The sequence below is a fragment of the Euleptes europaea genome, chromosome 12 (genome assembly GCF_029931775.1).
Source record: "Euleptes europaea isolate rEulEur1 chromosome 12, rEulEur1.hap1, whole genome shotgun sequence".
Lineage (NCBI taxonomy): Eukaryota > Metazoa > Chordata > Lepidosauria > Squamata > Sphaerodactylidae > Euleptes > Euleptes europaea.
This window is the reverse complement of record NC_079323.1, coordinates 270,659-291,171: the sequence shown is the minus strand read 5'-3', so window position 1 is coordinate 291,171 and position 20,513 is coordinate 270,659. Positions and strand designations below refer to the sequence as shown.

General features: G+C 58.5%; 2 protein-coding genes across 3 annotated transcripts in view; one reads left to right on the top strand and one right to left on the bottom strand.

Moving 5' to 3' along the window:
* Positions 1 to 20,513, top strand: part of ILK (integrin linked kinase) — a 196,907-nt gene that overhangs the window by 59,905 nt on the left and 116,489 nt on the right. The gene's annotated exons all lie outside the window — the stretch shown is intronic.
* On the bottom strand, positions 4,002 to 18,860 carry TRIM3 (tripartite motif containing 3). Of its 2 annotated transcripts, none has more exons than XM_056858411.1 (11): positions 18,699 to 18,860; positions 14,586 to 14,829; positions 14,179 to 14,330; positions 13,909 to 14,089; positions 11,713 to 12,436; positions 11,032 to 11,135; positions 10,776 to 10,943; positions 10,051 to 10,231; positions 8,280 to 8,350; positions 6,937 to 7,077; positions 4,002 to 4,159 (listed from the first exon to the last, which is right to left on the bottom strand). In XM_056858411.1, exons 1-11 carry the CDS (start codon positions 18,827 to 18,829, stop codon positions 4,007 to 4,009), a joined length of 2,250 nt encoding a protein of 749 aa, XP_056714389.1. In that variant the 5' UTR covers positions 18,830 to 18,860; the 3' UTR covers positions 4,002 to 4,006. The 2 variants fall into 2 exon arrangements, with proteins under 2 accessions (XP_056714389.1, XP_056714390.1); XM_056858412.1 differs by having other exon boundaries at positions 10,063 to 10,231.

The window sequence follows — 20,513 nt, the reverse complement described above, 5'->3', positions numbered from 1 at the left end:
TTGCACAAAGGAAATGCAAGCAGATAATTAGAGATGCAAAAAAAGATTTTGAGGGGCTTATTGCTAAACACATCAAAACAAACAATAAGAAATTCTTTAAATATATTAGGAGTAGGAAACCAGCTAGGGAAGCGGTTGGACCATTGGATGACAATGGGAGTAACGGAACTCTAAGGGAGGATAAAGCGATAGCTGAAAAACTAAATGAATTCTTCTCATCTGTCTTCACTGTTGAAGATACTGGACAGATTCCTTCTCCTGAACAGAGATTTTGGAGGGGGAAATGAGGAACTGAGGCAAATAGTGGTAACAAGGCAGGAAGTCCTAGAACGTCTAGATAAACTGCAAGCTAACAAGTCACAGGGACCGGACGGTATTCATCCTAGAGTTCTTCAAGAACTCAGATGGGAAACTGCTGAACTTCTAACAAAGATATGTCCCTTCGATCAGCCTCTGTACCAGAGGACTGGAGAATGGCCAATGTAACACCCATTTATAAAAAAGGTTCCAGGGGGGATCCAGGAAATTACAGGCCAGTTAGCTTAACGTCTGTGCCGGGTAAATTAGTGGAAAGCATTATTAAAGATAGAATTGTCAAGCATATAGAAGGGCAAGTTCTGCTGGGCAAAACCCAACATGGCTTCTGTAAGGGTAGGTCCTGTCTCACTAACCTATTAGCTGTGGCTCACGAAAGCTCATACCCTACCAGAAAATATTTTTGTTAGTCTTTAAGGTGCTACTGGACTCTTGCCCTTTTCTACTACTGCAGACAGACTAACACAGCTACCCACTGTGAATTAAACTATTAGAGTTTTTTGAAAGCGTCAATAAGCATGTGGACAGGAATGAGCCTGTGGATATTGTGTATTTGGATTTCCAAAAAGCTTTTGACAAAGTCCCCCACCGGAGTACACCTGCTTCATCTTTACAGTGCTCTGGAACTCGTTTTAATTTGGTGCCACAGATGCACAGGGCTGCCCACCTGGAATTACCATGGCTGCAGCCAGGCCAATGGTGCATGTGCTCAGCCCCCACTCCCCACCCCCCACCCCAGGCATCAGAGAGGTGTGAGTGGCAGGCAGGACAGCCACTCAGATTTGGGCTGCCTGGCTGCTTAGCACCTCCTTCCTGCAGGTCTCCAGGATCTGTCTCCAACACCCTCCTCCACCGGGTTGGAGAAGACCCATTATGGCGGTGGAGCTGAGGGGTGGGGGGAAGCAGGCCCACTTGCTTCCTCAGGCCCACCTCCATCTCATGTCTGGGGGACAAAAGCCAAAGGGTGTTGGATGGAATGGGGGGGGGGGGCTTTGGGCTCTGGCCATCCATTCAAATGACCTGGCCCAGGAACATAGATGCCCGTGTAACAGAGCACAGCTGGTTCTTGTAGGTTATCCGGGCTGTGTGACCGTGGTCTTGGTATTTTCTTTCCTGACGTTTCGCCAGCAGCTGTGGCACGCATCTTCAGAGGAGTAACACTGAAGGACAGTGTCTCTCAGTGTCAAGTGTGTAGGAAGAGTAATATATAGTCAGAAAGGGGTTGGGTTTGAGCTGAATCATTGTCCTGCAAAAAGTATCAAGATAATGTGCTAATGAGGGTGTGGTATGTAATTATGGAACCATTGTATCCTGAAGTGATCTGTTAATGTGTGAAATCCAAAGCTAATCTGCATGGCTATTGTGGACTGTAGTCTTTGTTAGTCTGGAGGTTTTCAGGACAGGAAGCCAAGCCTTATTCATTCTTAAACTCTCTTCTTTTCTGTTAAAGTTGTGCTGCTGTTTATGAATTTCAATGGCTTCTCTGTGCAATCTGACAAAATAGTTGGTAGAATTGTCCAGTCTTTCAGTGTCTTGGAATAAGACCCTGTGTCCTGTTTGGGTCAGTCCATGTTCAGCCACTGCTGATTTCTCAGGTTGGCCAAGTCTGCAGTATCTTTCATGTTCTTTTATCCTTGTTTATATGCTGCGTTTTGTTGTCCCGATGTAAACTTGTCCACAGCTGCAAGGTATACGATATACTCCTGCAGAGGTGAGGGGGTCTCTTTTCCTCACTCACCTGCCCCACACTATGCCAAACAGTGCCCTTTGCAGGCCCTCCCTGGCATGTGCCAGCTGCCCTAGAGCAGCAGTTCCAACTCTGCTCAGGGAAATTCCTGGAGGTTTGGAGTTGGTGCCTGTGGTGGTGGGGAATCGGGGGGGGGGGATTTCACTAGTCTTCTCTTCTCCAGGTAAACAGGCCCAGCTCTTTCTACCTACCCTCACAGGGCCCCATCTTGGGACAGCAATGCTCACAAGGGTGACACCACAGAAAAAGCCCTGTTGGCATCAGGTAAGTGAGCCTGTGATGGAGGTGGGAGGAGGGCATTCGCACAAGACGACACGGTTTCTAAGACTAGTGTCCCAGGAGAGAGAGTTCGGGCAGCAGCCCCCACAGCAGCAGATGCCAAGCAAAGGCAGGAAATCACTTGGCAGGGAGGTGCCACCGGCCACACCACACCCCAGGGCGCGTGCCCAGAGACCCCCGGCTGGTGGAGAGGAATGAGCACCAGGGGCCCCCTCTCCCACCCCTTGAGCAACGCCCCACAAAGGAGAGGGGGTTGCAGCGCTCAGCACCGGGGGGGGGGGGCTCCACCACAGGACAAAGCAGAATTAATTTCAGAATACTTTATTATTATTATCATTTTTACATACATTTCATTTGCACATGGCTGCCTCCAGCCCAGCCCAGGCCGGAGGGAGGGAGGGAGGGAGGGAAAGAGGGGGAGGGCAGAGGGGAGCTGCAGGTGGTTGGAGGGGGGAAGGGCGGCCGGCAGCTCTGACTGGCTAGTGGCCGAGGGGATGGATCCGAGGCTGGCTGGCTGGCTGGCTGGCTGGGGACAGATCAAGGGAAGGGAGGAGGGAGAGCAGAATCGGCGACCCCCCCTCCCCAGAATGCTGCGAGAGGGACGGGGCTCCCGAGGGAAGGGGAGCACCCCCAAGAGGCGATTCCCCCACCTGGGAAGCCACTCTGGCTCTCCCGCCAGCACACCGCTGGAGGCTGCTGCCAGGGCCGGGCAGACGGAGGGGCAAAGCGGGGCCGAGGAAGAGCCGGGGGGGGGGGGGCGCGTGGGAATGGCTGCCCCCAGAATGAGCCACTCTGCCTTGCTGGGGCAGGAAGAGGCAGAACCGCCAGCCCCACACATGCAAGCTTGCTCGTGCTCTCTCAGTGGCGCACCCCCCCACGCACACCAAAGAGGGCAGAAAGAAGGGTCAGCAGTACAACTCCTCAGGGAATTTGGGGGTGGGGCTCCCACCCCTAGTGTAACTGATATGAAGCAGGTATCTGTCAGAACCAGGAAGGCACAGCTGGAGTTCCCCTCCCTGCTCACGTGTCTGCCCGCCGCTCCCCCAAAGAGCCAGCAACCCACCAACCCCCTCTGCTTCTGGAGTCATAACCCTGGGGGGACACGCCATAAATGACAGCCCACAACCCCCCTGCCCCGTCCACCCGCCCGGGCCAGAGGCTGCACCCAGCAATGCCTCTGCTGCAGACCCCCCCCCTCCCACAACGACGGGGCTTCCCCAGCCTGCCCCAGCCAGGCAGGGCAGGAAGGAAGCGGAGGGGACTCGGCTCCATCCCCAAAGATAAAGTGCAGAAAAAAGCCAAGTTAGGAAAAGACAGCGGGGTGGGGAGGGGGGGGAGAAAAGAAACAAGAACCCCCAAGCAGGCGAACTGCTGCAATGCCCCACGAGACCCATGACCCCCCAGCCCCCCTCCCAAGATGGGACCACAAAATCAGGGTGGCCCAGCTGGAGAAGCCAAGCAGACGGCGCTCCCCACACACACCCCAGGGAGCGCCCAGGACTCAAATGCGTAGCTGCCCTGATAGCAATTGGCACCTTCACACGTGGTTGCAAGAACCCCCTCAAGCGCCCCCCCGGGGCCCCCATCCCATCACCTTTAAGGCCAATGAGTGGGCAGGGAGGAGGACGTCCCAGGTACACCTCCACCCAGCTGTCCCCCCCACAACTACTGCAGGTATCGGTAGGCCTTGAAACAGTGGTTCCCAGAATCGGCCACCACAACGTGTCCATCGGAAGTGAGCGCCAGGCCCTGGGGGCCGTACAGGGGGTCTGCCGTAGTGTTGATGTAGGACAGGAAGGAGCCGGAACTGTCGAAGACCTGGAAAGACAGGTGGGGGGGGGTTGTGAACTGCAGCAGCAAGACAGGCCATCACCCCGTCAAGCAGGGCTGGCCACTGCAGCTGGGATTCTGGGGAAGACGTCTTCCTTGCTCTGTTGCTGCCAGCTCAGATCCCATTAGTGTACATGCAAAGTTGGGATTATTTGCATCCCTTTTAATGCCCATTCCCCCCAAACCCCCCCCATTTGAAGAGATCCTTTTGGAGCTCTTTGCAATCTGTTTTTGCCTGAGCCACACTAAATAATTTGGTGTCATCTGCGGACTTGGCCCCCTCACTACTCACGCCTAACTCCAGGTCACTTACAGACAAGTTGAAAAGCGCCGGTCCCAATGCAGACCCCTGAGAGACCCCGCCACTCACATCCTTCCACTGCAAGAACTAACCCTTTATTCCAAATCCTGAGCATACTTCAGAGTCATGGGATAAGAAGACAAGTCCCTCTTATGGATTAGATATTGGTCAAACTCTGAAATTTGCTCAGGAGTCTTTGGTGGGGGACTTTGTCAAAAGCAATAAACAAACAAACAAGACCTACCAGCTCATCCCTGTCCAGGTGTTTACTGACACTTCCAAAGGACCCAAAAAGGTTAGTGAGAGGGGACCTACCTTTGCAGAAGCCAGGCTGGTTTTTATTCATCAGTTTTATTGTCCTTCTCTATATGTTTGACAATTCTATCTCTAATAGTGCTTTCCAGCAATTGACCTGGAACAGACTTTAAGCTAACCGGCCTGTAATTTCCCAGATCTCCACAAATCCTTGTTTAAAAATGGAAGTCGTCCGGTATGGAGACTGATCTTAGGGACATGTTGCATATCTTAGTTAGAAGATCAACAATTTCACACTTGAGTTCTGGCCCTGGTGATCTGTTAGTTTGCAATTTGTCTTTACGTTCTAGAACTTCCTGGCTTGTTGCCACTATTTGCCTCAACTCCACCTCCTCCCCTCCTGAAAACATCCATTCAGGATCAGGAATTTGCCTCGAACCTTCAACACTGAAGACAGATGAGTTCATGGAGCTTCTCAGCAATCGCCTTCTCATCCTTTAAAGGTAAAGGCAGTCCCCCGTGCAAGCCCCGGGTCATTCATGACCCATGGGGTGATGTCGCATCCCGACGTTTACTAGGCAGACTTTGTTTATGGGGTTTTTTGCCAGTGCCTTCCCCAGTCATCTTCCCTTTACCCCCAGCAAGCTGGGTACTCCTTTTACCAACCTTGGAAGGATGGAAGGCTGAGTCAACCTTGAGCCGGCTGCCTGAAACTGACTTCCCTTGGGATCGAACTCAGGTCATGAGCAGAGCTTTTGGCTGCAGTACTCAGCTGACCACCCTGCGCCACGGGGGGGGGGGCTCAATCTCCTCCTTTAGCACTCCTTTAATTCCATTGTCATCCAATGGTCCAACTGCTTTCCCTCGCCTGTTTTCCTGGTCCTAAAATAATTTTTTATGGTTGATTTTTATGCTTTTAGCAATGTGGCCCTCAGAATCCTTCTTTCCATCCTAATTGTTTGCTTGCACTTCCTTTGCACAAGTTTGTGTTGGTTTGTGTTTGCCTCATTTGGGTAAACCTTCTAGTTTGAAGGAACTATTTTCACTCAAATAGCTTTCCTGGCCCTGCTTGTTAGCCATGCTGGTGACAGACTTGGTACGACATTTCCTGACCTGTGGTGCACATTCTAACTTACACTTGATAATCATGCCAGATGTTCATATCATGTTGTGACTGTGGGGTTTCAGTGTTCTGTTAAAAGACAGGCTGTCAGTACTTAGACAACTTTTTAATGGTTCTTGTAGGTTATCCGGTCTGTGTAACCGTGGTCTTGGTATTTTCTTCCCTGACGTTTCGCCAGCAGCTGTGGCAGGCATCTTCAGAGGAGTGTTACTCCTCTGAAGATGCCTGCCACAGCTGCTGGCGAAACGTCAGGAAAGAAAATACCAAGACCACGGTTACACAGCCCAGATAACCTACAAGAACCAATGAACTCGGACCGTTGCAACCCACAGTTTAAGAAGCTTTGATCTAGATGACAGGTGATGCCTACAACCTTCACACCAGGAAATTCCCCCAGCTATCTACACGTCTAACAACTGACTCTCTCTCTATGACAAGGCCCCCTTCCCTCAGAGGCATGCCCACCAAGGAAGGAGTCCCTTCTAAGGGACCGTGCCCCTTTCCCCGGAGTGATGCCCTCCTTCCGCAAGGCCCTCACCATCGGCGACTGGCGAGGTTCCGTCACCCTGAAACTAGCATGCCCCTGCCGCACTGGACTGGGGCCGCGGGAGTGACTTCAGGGTCCAGAATGTTGGGGCTGACCCAAGAAAGGCCTCCGCCCCACACCACGGGCCTGAATGTACGAAGCTGCTTTATACCGAATTAAGCCCCCCTGGTCCATCAGAGTCCGTTCCAGCCCACTCAGTCTGGCAGCGGCGCTCCAGGGTCTCCGGCAGAAAAGGGTCTTTCACATCACCTCCTGCCAGATCCTTAAGTGGAGATGCCGGAGACTGAACATGGGACCTTCTGCATGCCAAGCAGGTGCTCTCCCACTGAGCCACAGCCCCTTCCCATTACACTGGCTCCCCCAAGACACGGGCACAGCTTCCTGGCCCTTGCCAGAGGCCTTTCGCACCCCCAATGATGGTGCGGTGTGATGCCATTGGCTGCCTTCCTGACCACCAGACCCTCTTCCCCCTCTCCCTTCCCCCACAAACACAACTGTGAAAGGGCAGCGCCAGCCGATTCTCCAGCCCAGCCCCATACCTGGATCCGGCTATTGCCCCAGTCGGCCACAATGATGTTCCCGTTGGAGTCCACGGCCACGCCCGTCGGGGCATTGAACTGCCCGTTCCCCTCGCCGTGAGAGCCAAATTTAAAGAGGAACTCTCCGTCGGCACTGTACACCTGGGGTGTGTGGACAAGCAGGGCTGGTGAAGACATCTCGATCCCAGCGCCTCCACCCCAACCCAGCCAGTGAGAGTTATTTATTTTGTTTTAAAATATTTTTGTGCCACCTTTCCACCCAATCAGAGTCCCCAAGGCAGCGCACATAAAGACATTTAAACCATTAAAAACGCCATTCAGAACTCGGGGAAGAGGAGCAGGGCCTCACCCCACAAGGCCCCCAGCGCTCCCAGCAAGGAATGCACCATGGGAAACTGCCTGACGCCTGGCCAGATCCTTGGTCCAGCATGGCCGCTGCCATCTCCTCTGACCGGCAGAGTAGGGGCTTTGCCCACCACCCTTGTCAGCACTGGCCACTGAAGCAGACTCCACACCACTCAACCAGCCAGCTCTGATGGCTTTTATCTTCCCAACAGCTGAGAGGGAAAGTGGTCCCACGCTTTTTGGGGAGGGAGCAGGAGCACGAAGCGGCCAGGATGTCATGCCCCCTCTGGCGTTAGGCACCACACAAGCCCCAAGTTGCACCCAACAGATCCTTTTCAACAGGGCAACAGATCTTAAGTCGCGAACAGGGGCTTCATCAGCACCCGGCAGCACGTGACCCCTGTGCCCTTATTACACTGAACACGTGTACATCCTGCCTGTGCGCACGGCACATCTGTTTTTGTAAGAAAGAGCCAACATCCTCCCTTGACCCATGAAAGCAAGGACCAGGCCCTGCATCACGGAGGGGATTCACACACACACACACACATACACATACTGAACATCACATGAGAACTACTCGACACGCGCATAAAGAAAAGTCAAGCATATACAGACTAGAAGTGTGTTCAGTGTAACTTATGAACAGGGCTTACGCAGTCTGGGGGCTGGCTTGCAGGGTCCGGACCCCGCGCTTTCATCCTGGTCCTCCCCCATCCAGATCCACCATTTCAGGGGAAGACCCCTTGTTTCAGATCATTTCTCAGGAGCACTTCCCCAACCATTTATTATAGGATGTACCGAAATTTTTTTTGCACTTGAATGAAATTGAATGAAATTGCAGGCCTTTGAGCTTTGGTGCCTCCCTCACAGGGAGGGTGCACATGTGGAAGTGAATGGCTGATGGTCTTCAGTGCATTTGCTGAGAGTAGCCCGCCGCTTCCCCTAGCCAGCCCCTTTCAAGAGGCAGCCAGGTGCATCCCTGGCTCAACTCCTACCTTCACAGAGTGGTTGTGGAAGTCGGTGACCACAATCTCGTTCTTATTGTTGACGGCGACAAAGTGAGGCCCTGCGGAAAGGAAAAGAAGGGAAGGCGGACCCTGTAAGATTTGGGAGCTGCAGGGGCTCAGGAGGAACAGCAGGGCTGGAGAAGGCGCAGCTTGTGCCAGATTTTTCTGGGAGGCAGGCGTAAGAGACTGAGATACAGGGCGTGGGAGTGACCCTGTCCAGTGGGACCCCATCTCCCCCTCCCCGAGACCACACACTTCATTGAAGGAAGGATGAGAGAAGGAAATGGGGCCTTGGTGGGGGGACACACCTGGGAGCTCAGCAACCCACAAGCCTTCCGTGACATTCAGGAAAAGGACGACAGGCCAGTAGCCGATACTGGGCAGAGGCAACTGGAGGGAGCCCTTCAGGGGTTAACATCTCACTGTTTGGTGAAGCTTCAAAGATGGCCAAGAGGGAAGTTTTCTAAATGTCCCATCCTGGAGCCCTAAACTCAGTAATCCAAGACTCGGGTGTGAGGGGGGATTGGCCGGCACAGTTTTGGTGGGATGCTTTCCGTCTGCCCCCTGATAGTGTGAATGGTCACCAGGAAAAGGGGCGAGGCCATCCGCCTGGCCTTGCAGGCCGAGCCTCGGGGGGGGGGGGCATGCCTTTGTCCAGCTCCTCTCCTCTTGCCCCCGTTCCAAAGGTCTCTGTGTAAATACAGCCTCAGCTTGCATGACAGCTTTGGGCGGTTTTGCTTAGCGTCCCACCTCAAGCCACCTCTCAGCTGACCATTCCCAGTCATTTGTAATCAGCAGGGTTTGTGCCTAGTTATGAAAGATCTATCCCTTCAGTGCTTTGCAGTCTGGCTCGACTGTGTTTGAGACTCTCGGCCCCCACATCTGGCCCTTCTTCCACACAACCAGAATCCAGCCAGGTGCTGAGAGGATGAGGCCAGCTGGGGGACATGGGGGGAGGGAGGAGGAGAAAGGGGGAAGGAGAACTCCGCTCCTGCCCCCCACCCCCAATCTTCCTTGGGCCTGAGGGCACCTGGAAGGGATGCAGAAAGGGTGGGGGGGTCTCTCTTGGCGGTGACAGGTTTCTACAGAAGAATTCAGGTTCCAAAGCCTGAATTCCCCTCGGGAGGGCACCAAAGTTGGGATAAAGGTTTTCCCCCACCGGTTGGGGCTCTGCTTTAAAGAGCCCCCCATAAGCCACCCCCTCTCGGTTCTCTTCAGAGGTGCCCTCCTGTAGGGAAGGGAAGCCTCGCACAAGTATGGGGAAGGAACTGTCTGTGTTTAGTGGGAGATGGTCAAGAAGGCGTCTCTCTGCCTCACCTCATGGGGTGCCCGACAAGCCTCTGCCACCTTGAGGTGAGATTTCCCTTTGACCGATTATTGCCCAAGCCCTGCTTGGGTGTAATGCTCATGTCGAAAGAGAAAAGGGCAGAGCCCGAAGAAGGGGGGGGCAAATTAGTGATTGTCACACCAGCCAGCAGAACAATTAGTCCAGTGAGAAAGAGCAGAGACACAGAGAGAGAGAGAGCGCAGGGGCCCAGCAGGCAATTCAGAGCCCAGAAATCTAGGGCAGAGCGCGCAAGCCAGCCAACCTCTACCACTTCCGTGGATGAGCCCCCTGCCCCGCCAGGAACCCTGAGCAGGAACAGCCCCCCATCCAGGGAGGGGCAGCCCCCGAGAGTACTCACCAACCCGGTCCTGGCTGGCCCCGGCAGAAGCCAAAGGCATGCAGTAACGAGAGGGAAACCTGTGGCTGTATTACCATCGAGGGTACCTGCAAACTGCCGCTCCGACGTGCCGCGACTCCCGAACTTGGCCACGAGTTTCCCGTTGGACTGGAAGATGAAGACGCAGCAGGCCTTGTTGTCCACCACGATGATGTGCCCGTTGCGGTCCACGGCGACCCCCTTGGGGCCCATCAGGCGGCCGGCCCCGATCTTTGTCTGGGGAGGAGGGAAGTATCCGTGTGACACAGCAGCCCCACCTCAGCCTCCTGCCCCAGGCCTGCTTCCAATACGCTCAGGGTCTCGCTTAGCCTGGGCTGTGGCCTGTGCACAGCTGCAGGGAGAACCTTTTGGTCCCGCAAGCCTCCCCTCCCGCCAGGGGCAAATGCACAGCCACCCCTCTCCAGGCGTGACGGAAGCCAACGGCAGAAGACCAGGCACGAAGATGCCTTGCTACAGAGTCCTCGGGCCCTCTGCCCAGGGAGGTCGGTCCGGCCTCCTCTGACTGGCAGGGCTCCCCTCCTCCCTGGCCCAGGGGCTGAGCCTGGCACTTCGGCACCCCGAGCTGATGCTCCGCCACTGAGCCGTGGGCCCTCCCCTCCCAAGCTCCCCGTGGACCCAGAGGATGACGACACAGAGCACCCCCAAGTTCAGCCCCAGCGCCTTCCGCCAAGGTGTCTCACCCTTTCCGTTGGGCAAAGCCCCTGCCCAGCAGCAGGCCTCACCTTCCCACCCTGCTCCTTGCCCGCCACGCTGTCCTCACCTTGAACTTGCCCTCGGGGGAGAAGATGCTGACCCAGCGATTGTCATAGTCGGCGATGATGATGTCCCCATTGAGGTCCACCGTGACCCCCGTGGGGCGCTGCAGCTGCCCTGGGGAGCGGCCCCGCACGCCGAAGCGCAGCCGGAACTGGCCCTCGTTGGAGAAGACCTAGCACAGAGGCGGGGGGGGAGGGGCTCAGGAGCCAGGCAGACCACGGCCCAGGCGGGGGCTGGGGGGAGGAGGGGGGGTCCTCTACCTGCACACATTGGTTATTGCTGTCAGCCACCACAATGCGCCCGTTGCTGGAGGTGGAAATGCCCTGCAGGTTGGTGAATTCACCCTTCTCCCGGCCACGACTTCCTGCAGAAAAAGGGCGGAAGAGTTCAGGACCAGGAGGGGCCGGCCACAGCTTTCCTCTGGCGCCCACAACTGTCCCTTCCTGGCCTGGTACTGGCCCTGCTGTCCGCGGGGAACAGGTCAGTCCCTCAACACCCACGTGGCTCGGTCCATAGCCCAGGGGCTCAGCTAGCACTTGAGGAGCATTAAGAAGAAGAAGAGCTGGTTTTTATATGCTGACTTTCTCTACCACTTAAGGAAGAATCAAACTGGCTTACAATTGCCTTCCTTTCCTCTCTCCACAACAGGCACCTTGTGAGGTAAAAGGGGCTGAGAGAACTGTGTCTAGCCCAAGGTCACCCAGATGGCTTCGTGCGAGGGAGTGGGGAAACTAATCCAGTTTACCAGATTAACCTCCGCCGCTCATGTGGAGGAGCGGGGCATCAAACCTGGTTCTCCAGATCAGGAGGCGCTTCTACACCGCCAGGGGAGGGAAGAGGCCTGGGGCGAACCGCTAAGCTCCCTCACCCTGAGCTGTCCCGAAAAACTAAGGCCTGTCCCTGCCTCTTTGCACCCTCCCACCCGCCTGCCCAGCACTGACCGACACGGAAGATCAGCTCATCCTCAATGGGGTTCTCCTTCTTCTTGCCGCTGCTGTACATGCTGGAGGGGCGGCGCACGGCCTTCTGGCGGATGTGGCCGCTGCTGGGAGACTTGACCCGGCGCTTGACGTCGTCCGGGGAGGGGGGCACATCCGAGGGCTTGACGGCCTTGACGCGGAAGGGGCTGCCCCGGATGGGCTGGCCGTACAGGCGGATGGAGAGCAGGTGGTCCCCCTCCTGGCGGGGCGTGTACAGCAGTTCGTAGGTCCCGTTTTTGTTGTCCAGCACCTCCAGGCCCACCGCGGAGCCGTCGGGGGCAGCCACCTCGGCCTGCAGGCAGGCGCTCCCGCTCCGCACCAGCTCCCCGTCCTTGTCCTTGGTGGTGATGGTGAGGGAGGTGGCCTGGCCTACCACGGCGTGGCGCAGCCCCTCCCCTGTGGCCACCGTCTTGTGGGCCGTGGCGCTGGTGGTCAGCAGCACCCCCAGGTTGAGGATGGACTTGCGCACCCCCTCCGTCTCTACCACATAGTCCACCTGGGCGTTCTCGTGGGGCTGCTCGGGGAACTCGCGCCCTGCCAGCTCGCTCAGCCGCTCGCTCATCTGCTTCTTCACCAGCAGCACCTCCGTCTCGGAGCCGTGGTCCAGCGCCTGCTCCGTGAAGCTGACGCTGCTCAGGATGTTCTCCTGGCCGTGGCGCAAGGTGTCCAGCTGCACCTGGAGCACCTGCGGGGGGAGGGGGAGGCTAGGTGCCAGGGGGGAACAGGCCCCCGGAGGACACCCTGGAGGCTCCGAGGGCAGCAGGCACCCACCCGCCGAAGCTGAGACATACGGCTGCCGCCAGGTCAGGGACCCTTTCCCAGCAGAGGGGCCAACCCCCCCCCCAAGAACATAGGGAACAAAGCCCACGGGATTCATAGCCAGGGAGCACGGCACGGGGCCCTAGAGACGCCTCCGCACCCTGGCGCCAGGGCATCCTGCGTGGTCCCCAGCAGGTATTGTCCAGGCGGAACCGCTTTTTCTAAACTGAAAAGCAAGATGGCTCCATGGGAGAGGAAAGGGTTGCAAAATTACACTCAGCGTGTCGCAGCGGGGCTGAGAGAAAGCTGTTCTCCCTCTTAAGCTACCGGAATCCACCCACCCACCCAAATCAATTAGCCACAGATTCGTGGACGAGTTTCTTCCCACAATTTTGGTTACTGAGGGAATTTGCTGCCCAGCCCGCAGGCTTCCAAAGCAAACTGGACAAATTCAGAAAATACATCTAAATGGAACCTCCATGTAGAGCGATAATGCGTATCTGTAAACACGGGATGCCTCACTTCAATTTCTGCTTAGGATGCCCCCAGACGCAGGGGGAAAGACTAGAAGTCCCCCAAGACAGACTCCCCCAAGATACACTTGGCAGCAGACCCTACAAACCACAGCAAACCTTCCCGAAGTACAAAGAGCAAGAAAGCAAGGAGAGAGAGCAGGTGGCTGGGGGGAGGGGACAGGCAACGGCCCCACCTTCCTTCTCCAGCCCAGCCAACGCAACAGCCGTGCTTAGGGCTGCCAACCTCCAGGTGAGGAGGAGCATTCTCCGGGAATTGCAGCTGGTGATCCCCAGACTACAAAGACCAGCCCCCACCTCTGGAGAAAACAGCCGCTTCGGAGAATGGGCTCCATTGAGCAGCAGACGCTGCGCCATCATTGGATAAACAAGCATCCCTGGTAGGGCGGTCATCATTTTCTCACTTATGCTAGCCCCCAGTATGGCTCGGTTAGCTGTCACCAGGGAAGGGCCTTCTCAGCTGTAGCCCCTACAACGAGGAATGCACTCTCTGATGACACCCGTGCCCTGCCAGACTTGTTCAGTTTCCCCAGCGCACGCAAGGCCGAATTGTTTAGGTTGGCCTTTTAGAGTGTAATCCACAAGTTGCGGGGGGTTTTTTTTCGTGGTATGGTACTAGTCGCATATTTTAATAGTTTAACATCCTGATATTAATATTTTGTATTTGTTATCTGCTTTTATGTTGTTTTTAACGCTATTTTAATGTTGTCAGTTGCCGCGAGACCTTTTGGGTGAACTAATTAATAAATAAGATTACATCCTGCCGAGGCCCCTCCCCAAACCTAGCAGTCCCCAGGCTCCACCCCCAAATCTCCAGGAGTTCTCCGACCGGGAGTTGGCCAGGGTGCTGGCCGGCAGGCCTTACCTTCTGCTTGGCCCCACAGAGGGCCTCGAGGTCCCGGACGAGCAACCCCTTCCGCTGGTGCAGGGCCTTCTCCAGCTCGGCAAAGGTGCTCCCGATCTCCGCCACGGCGTCGTTCTTGCGCTCCATCAATTGCTGGCTGATCTCCGACACCAGCCCGATGGCGGCAGTTAGGTGGGGCAGCCTGGAGGAGGAGGAGGGAGGAGCCTCAGCACACCCAGCAGCCCTGATTCGACACAGCCCCCCACTCCATGCCTGCAACCCCAGCCCTACCGGCTCTTGATGGCCTCCAGCTGCTGGCGCAAAGAGGCCTTGTGCTGCTCCACCACGTCCCGCAGGGGCACGGTCACGTGCTCACGGTGCTCCCCGACCGTGCATTCGTGGCACATGGCCGTCTCGCAGGATTCACAGTAGTACTCCATCATCTGGGGGGGGGGGAAACAGCACATGCAGAGAGGTGAGCGATCTGCCCACCCCCACCTCCCACACAGCAAGAGATCGCCCTGGAAGAGCACCCCCCTCCCCCTTCAGGTTGGAGAGTTTAGCATCCCAGGTGCTTCAGCACCCCTCCCCCACCCCCCAGCCCAAGCCTGTAGGGGAGAGCCTGGGGGGCCCCCGGTGCCTGCTCTGGTGTGACCTCACCCCCACCACACCCCGCAGGGGGCAGCAGAGCCACCGACCTTCCCTTCATGGTTGGGGCAGGAGAGGGGCTGGCCGGGCACGGCGCTGACTGAGTCCAGCATGGCGGCGGCAGCATCCTCATGGCTGGCGCTGTCGGGCTGGCGTTGCAACACCTCCATCAGGTTGGTGATGAAGAAGTTATTCTGAAGGGCGGCCACGCCCTTCTCGGGCAGGATGGAGGTCTGGCGGCACACGGGGCAGGAGAGGGTCAGGCTCTGGGGCGGGATGTAGTTCTGCAGGCACCTGGGGCAGAGCGGGAGAGAGGAGACCAGAGGGAGGGGTCAGCTGGCCAGGCGCCCGGCCATGGGGAGGAGCCAAGGAGGACTGGCAGATGCAGAAAGGAAGCACAGGGGGGCGCGGGGGGGGGTCAGGACAGGGGAGGGCAGAGAGAGGCAGTAACACAGAGCCTGGGGGGAGGGAGACAGAGAGGCAGGTGAGACGGCCTCTCAGGGCAGGCACTGGCAGCCAGGGACCTCCAGGGAGCAGCAGCCTTTCCCAGCCAGGAGCCCCCCTCCCCTGCTGGCCCTCCAAGCACCACAGCATGGGGGGGGTCTCCCATGGGACTTCCGGCCGGCCACCCTGTCCCTCTCCCTGAGTTCTGCCAGTCAGCTAGCCCGTGACGACACTGCCATTCACCACTTTCCCTGGGCCCTCCATGCTGAAGAGACATCTTGCGGTTCTTCTTTCCCCCTCCACCCCGCGCTCAGTCCATCCAGACCCCCCCACACACACACATTGGGCCGTAAACCCCAGCAACCCCTGCCAGCCCCTCTTTGAGGCACAGACCCTGCAGGGCCCTGAAAGCTGCAAACACCGGAGCGCCACACCCCCCCCCCCCCATACGACCTCCCAGCGGCACCAGCCGGAAGAGCAAAGCCCAGCATCCCAGCAGGCTCCTCGCAGAAGCCGGCATGAGTCGCCTTCAACCCAAGGAAGGCGAACCTAAAGCCTCCCACCCCTGGCCAAAGTCTCCAGCCAGCCTGTCAAACAGCACAAATGCTGCCCCCCCCTCGGACCCCTCGCCCTGCAAAAAGGTTTCAGTTTGAGCCCTGCTGCACTATTTATCACAGGCCTTTCCTGTTAGACTGGACGGCTTTTCGCGTTTTGTAACAAAGTTATTTAATACAAACAAAGTTATTTAATAATAACAATTCATCGTCACCATGGGCAGTTTCTGGCTGGCAGCCTCCAGGGAAACGCCCAAGGAGAGGAGGTGAGCCAGCGGTCCCAATGCTTTGGCTGTCCTGGTTTCCCTCAAATAAACCTTAGCGCCGGGGGGAGGGGGGGCGTGATTTAACATGCACAGTGAATCCCCTCCCCGCCAAAATTGCAAGGGAGAATTGTATCCCAAACTGGATTACTGTGCGCGCAAAGCTCTGACATCACCCCCTCTCAAAGTGCTACAAACACCGGAGGGAGGGCTACCATCGTCCTGTTCCGCTCACTGCCCCATACCACCCACTTCCCACAAGAAACACAGTGTGCAAAGCCCCCGCCTCAATGCACCGTTAAAAGGAGACCCCCGGATGGTCTCGATCTCTTTTGGGTCTCACCTGCCACAGCAGCACCAGATGTTCTTGCACCTGCATCGTTCCTGCAGCTTCCCCCTACCTTCCCATTCCCACAGTCAGGGATCCCAGGAGAACTCCCCTCCCACCTCACGGGGACCTCCAAGTGGCTTCCAGATTCAGGGGCCTTCCTCCATCTACTTGCCCTTCCAACTCTACGATTCTATGCCTCTGTGCCCCACATTGGCCAGGCCCTCTGATCCCAAGTGGGATCCAGCTTCCACAAAACACCCACACACAACCAGTGCCCTGGGCGCCACTCTCACAGCTGGCAAACAGCCCACAGAAGCAGACCACGTGCTCAGATGGGGAGGAATAGAATCACAGAATCACAGATTTGGTAGGGACCACCAGGGTCATCTAGTCCAACCCCCTGCACAATGCAGGAAGTTCACAACTACCTCCCCCTCACACACACCCAGTAACCCCTATTCCATGGCCAAAAGATGGCAACAACGACAAAAACCCTCCAGGATCCCTGGCTAATCTGGCCTGGAGGAAAATTGCTTCCTGACCCCAAAGTGGTGATTGGGCATGTAAGAAGGGGCCACAGAAGCCAAGCACTGACGCAACCCTTCCTGCCCTCCCGCTCCTGATCTGCCTAAATTCACAGAATTAGCCTTGCTGACAGATGGCCATCTAGCCTCTGCTTCAAAACCTCCAGGGAAGGAGAGCCCACCACCTCTCCCGAGGAAGCCTGTTCCACTGAGGAACCGCTCTGACCGTCAGGAAGTTCTTCCTAATGTCTTGACGGAAACTCTTTTGATTTAATTTCAACCCATTGGTTCTGGTCCGACCTTCTGGGGCAACAGAAAACAACTCGGTCCCCTACTCTGTATGACAATATAGGCAAGACTGCGACTGGAAGAGAGTCTCTGGGAGAAGCACAAGTCATCCATCCTGGATTCATATCCCTCCCCTCCCCCCCTCCCCCACAAATCCCCGAGAATGAATCACATGGCTTCAGGAAGACTACTGAGATCCCTGGAAATTGGAAAGCGAGAAAGAGAGACCCTGAGTCCCGGCCGGCCGGCCAGGCCAGCCTCTCGGTACCAGCAGCCATGACAAAGGAGCAGCAAACCAGAGGCAGGGCAGCTGGCAGGGCACGGGGGCAGAGCTGGTCCTGGCCAAGAGGCACTTCCCGCACAGGAACGGCTCGTGTGGTTTCTCCACTGCTTGTACAGTCATTGACAAGCACAGCAACCACAGGCGTCTTCTGCTTGGCCAGGTTTCCCCACATCGGCCATTTCTCCCCACACCACCATACGTGTGTATGTTAATTGGCAATTGGCATCACCACAGCGTTATAACATTATAGCAATCTGTCAGGTTCTCTGAATTCCAGCTTTCATTTTTATAAACAGCCTCTACCCCTTTCCGTGTGGAGATATGCCTTTCCTGTTATACCTGGACAATAAAAAGAGTTAAAAACTGTTTTTAAAGGAGAGCTGCCAATTCAGGCAGGCTGGCAAATAGATTCTTATGACATTATAATGCTATAACACGACGTCAGTTGCCAATTTGAAGAAGAACCAACCAGTGGGGGGGGGGGCACAAAACCCATGGGGAAACCTGCCCTGTGGACGCTCCGTGCGCCTCTGCATTGTATTAGCAACTACAGCGGCAATGTGGAAACCTCACAAGCCCCTCCCCATGTTGAAAGCATCCCAGCCTTTGTAAGCTTCTGGAGGAGAGGGGGGCACATATTGACCATCTGGGGAGAGGCAGCAAGTCAAGGCAGAAGCAGAATCAACAGTGTTGCTGAAGATCAGGTCAAGGCACGAATTGGTCCGTCAAGGTCCATCTTGTCTACTCAGGCTCTCCAGGGCCCCAGGCAGAAAAGGGTCTTTCGCATCACCCCCTGCCTGGTCCTTTTAGCGGGAGATGCCACGGATTGAACCCGGGACCTTCTGCACACCAAGCACAGATGCTCCCGCACTGAGCCACCTGCCCCCTCTCCCCCTCGTGCTGGTCCACCTGGGGCTCACAGGGCCTCCCTCTTTGCCAGGTGCTGGCACTGACCAAGCAGGGGCGGGTACTCCCACCCCCTTGCCTCTTGAGCTCCTGGGCCACGCACCCCCTCCTCACCCGTGCTCTGGTGGGCCGGCCAAGACTGGCAGCGGCATGCAGAGCTGGCTGAGCAAGTCCAGGGTGGTCTCTCCCCAGCTCCCCCGCTCCACGCCACCTCTGCTCCCGTCCAGGGCAGCCCCCTGGCATCCGGAGAGGCCTTCAGAGAGGCCTCCGTGCCCACCCATTGCAACCCTGGCTTCTAAAGCCACAAAGCCCACTGCTTGGTGCCCTCTGTGTCCTCAGGTGGGTGACATTCTGCAAGTGGCGTCCAGCTGAGCCCCCCCCCCCCACACACGCCTCAACCCCCAGAGGTGCAAACTGCTGCTTCCTGACTGAAACAGAAGTGGGGGCGTTTCTGGCCCAGCCTTCCCCGCTCTGCCCGGCTCCGAGCACCAAAGGAGCCCTTCTCCTGGGGAGCTGGAGGCGCCTGGATGGGGGCAGGCCTGCCCCCCCTCCCCAGCTGAGGGCTCTCACCTCTCGCAGAAGGTGTGCAGGCAGGGCAGCACCTTGGGGTTGTGGTAGCGGTCCAGGCAGATGCTGCACACCAGGAACTGCTTGTCGATCTGCCGCACCACCGGGCTGGAACTGGACTCCCGCTTGGCCATGGCGCTGGCGGGGGGGGGGCGCCCCCAGGGCACCCACTGCTGCTGGCCTGCTGGGGGGGGGAAGAGAGGGGGCGTTTGGGCCCTGGGACAGCGATGCCACCCAGGGACAGCCCCCCTGCCCAAGCAAGCCCCTGGTGGTCTCTTCTGCTCCCCCTCCAACCCCCACGCAGGCGAGGCCCACCAGGCAGCCCCCCCCCCCAGCTGAGCACCTTGGGTGGCCTGAGGCGCCCCGCCTGGCAGCAGCAAGGGGGGGCAGGAGCGCCCCGCGGCCTGCAGCGCCCCAGAGCTGCCCGGGCGGGCGGGCGGGCGGGCAGGTGGGCCTGGGGCGCCGCGGGGGCTGGGCGCCGCTCCCCGGACCGCCTTCCGGGTTTGGCCGGCTGGCCGCCCGCCCGGGCCCGGCGCCTCCCCTGCGGCCGCCTCCTCCCCCGGCCCCGCCAAGGGAAGCGAAGCGAAGGGAAGCGAAGGGGCGAGCGGGCAAAAGCCCCCCCCCCCGCGCGCCCCCCTGCCCGGCGCCCAAGGGCCAGACCCCGCCCCCCGCCCGCTCGGCCCCTCCCCTCCCCCTGGCGCCGGGCCCACCCACTCCTCCCCGCCGCCCCCGTGGGGAGGGGGTAGCAGGCGGCGGGCGCGGCCGGGGCCGGGGCGGGCTGCCCGCGCGGCACGGACGGACTCACCGGAGCGGCCGGCCGGCCGTCGGGCGGGCTCGCTAGCGGGGGGCGTCCGGGGCCCGCATGGCCGGGGTGGGGGTGGGGGTGGGGGGGTCCGGCGGGCGGCGGCGGCAGCGGGCGGGCGGGCGCGGCTGCGGCGTCGGGGCTGGGGGCTCCGGACTGGGCGGGCTCAGCGCATCCCCGCAGCGGCCGGGGCCGGGCCGGAGCGAACCACTGCCGGCGCCGCGGAGGGGTGGGGGGGGTAGGGGCTTAGCCCGGCCTCTCCGCCCGCCCGCCTGCCTGCCGGCCACCCCGGCCCCGCTCAGCCGCCCCCCCCCCCGCCCTCCGCCACGGGAGCGCGGCCGCCGGGAGGCCCACGAGGAGCCGCCGCCGTGCACGCGCCCCCCCCCCGCGGAATGGTCGCTCCCGCCGAGCCCCGCCCCCCCCCCGGCCGCCGAGGAGCCCGAGCAGTGGGGGCCGCCGCCGCCGCAGTGCCCGAGCCAAGGGAAGGGAAGGGAAGGGAAGGGAAGGGACGACCAGCCGCTCACCGGCCCCGCTGCGCCGGGCCGAGACGCCGGTGGGGCGGCAGGGCCGAGGGGGAAGGGCCGGCGCCCAGCCAGCCCAGCCCGCGCAGAGGGGCAGAGGGGCTGGGGGTGATGCCGGTTGCTATGGGAACTGCATCCAGGCACAGGGTACCCGCCGAAGATGCTGCAGGCCGAGGGGAGTGGCGCAGGCAGGGACGGAGGAGGGGGCTTTGCAGCTTCCGCCCTCCCCCTCCCCAAAGCAGGGGCGCTGGGGCCATCCTGGGGAGGGCAGAGCCAGCCCCCCCCACAGTCCTCTGTGCCCCTCCGCAGCAGGAAGCAGAGGTTCAGAGGCCCCCCACCCGCCTGCCTTTCTTCTGGTGTGCCCCTGCATGGGGCAGGGGTAGAGTGTCCCTGAACAAGGATGCTCCCTGGAGTCACCCACAGCTCCCCCTCCTGCCCCAGGCATTTCACTCCTCCTTTTTAACAGGGGCAGCTCCAGAGGGCTGCTCTGCTGCA

Excerpts from the sequence above, each read along its gene's own strand:
- TRIM3 (XM_056858411.1), bottom strand. The coding sequence starts at position 18,829 with ATGGCCAAGCGGGAGTCCAGTTCCAGCCCGGTGGTGCGGCAGATCGAC. Across the intron at positions 14,830-18,698 it reads CTGCACACCTTCTGCGAGAG|GTGCCTGCAGAACTACATCC; the intron begins GTGAGAGCCCTC and ends GCTCTGCCCCAG. Across the intron at positions 10,944-11,031 it reads GCAATAACCAATGTGTGCAG|GTCTTCTCCAACGAGGGCCA; the intron begins GTAGAGGACCCC and ends CCTCTGTGCTAG.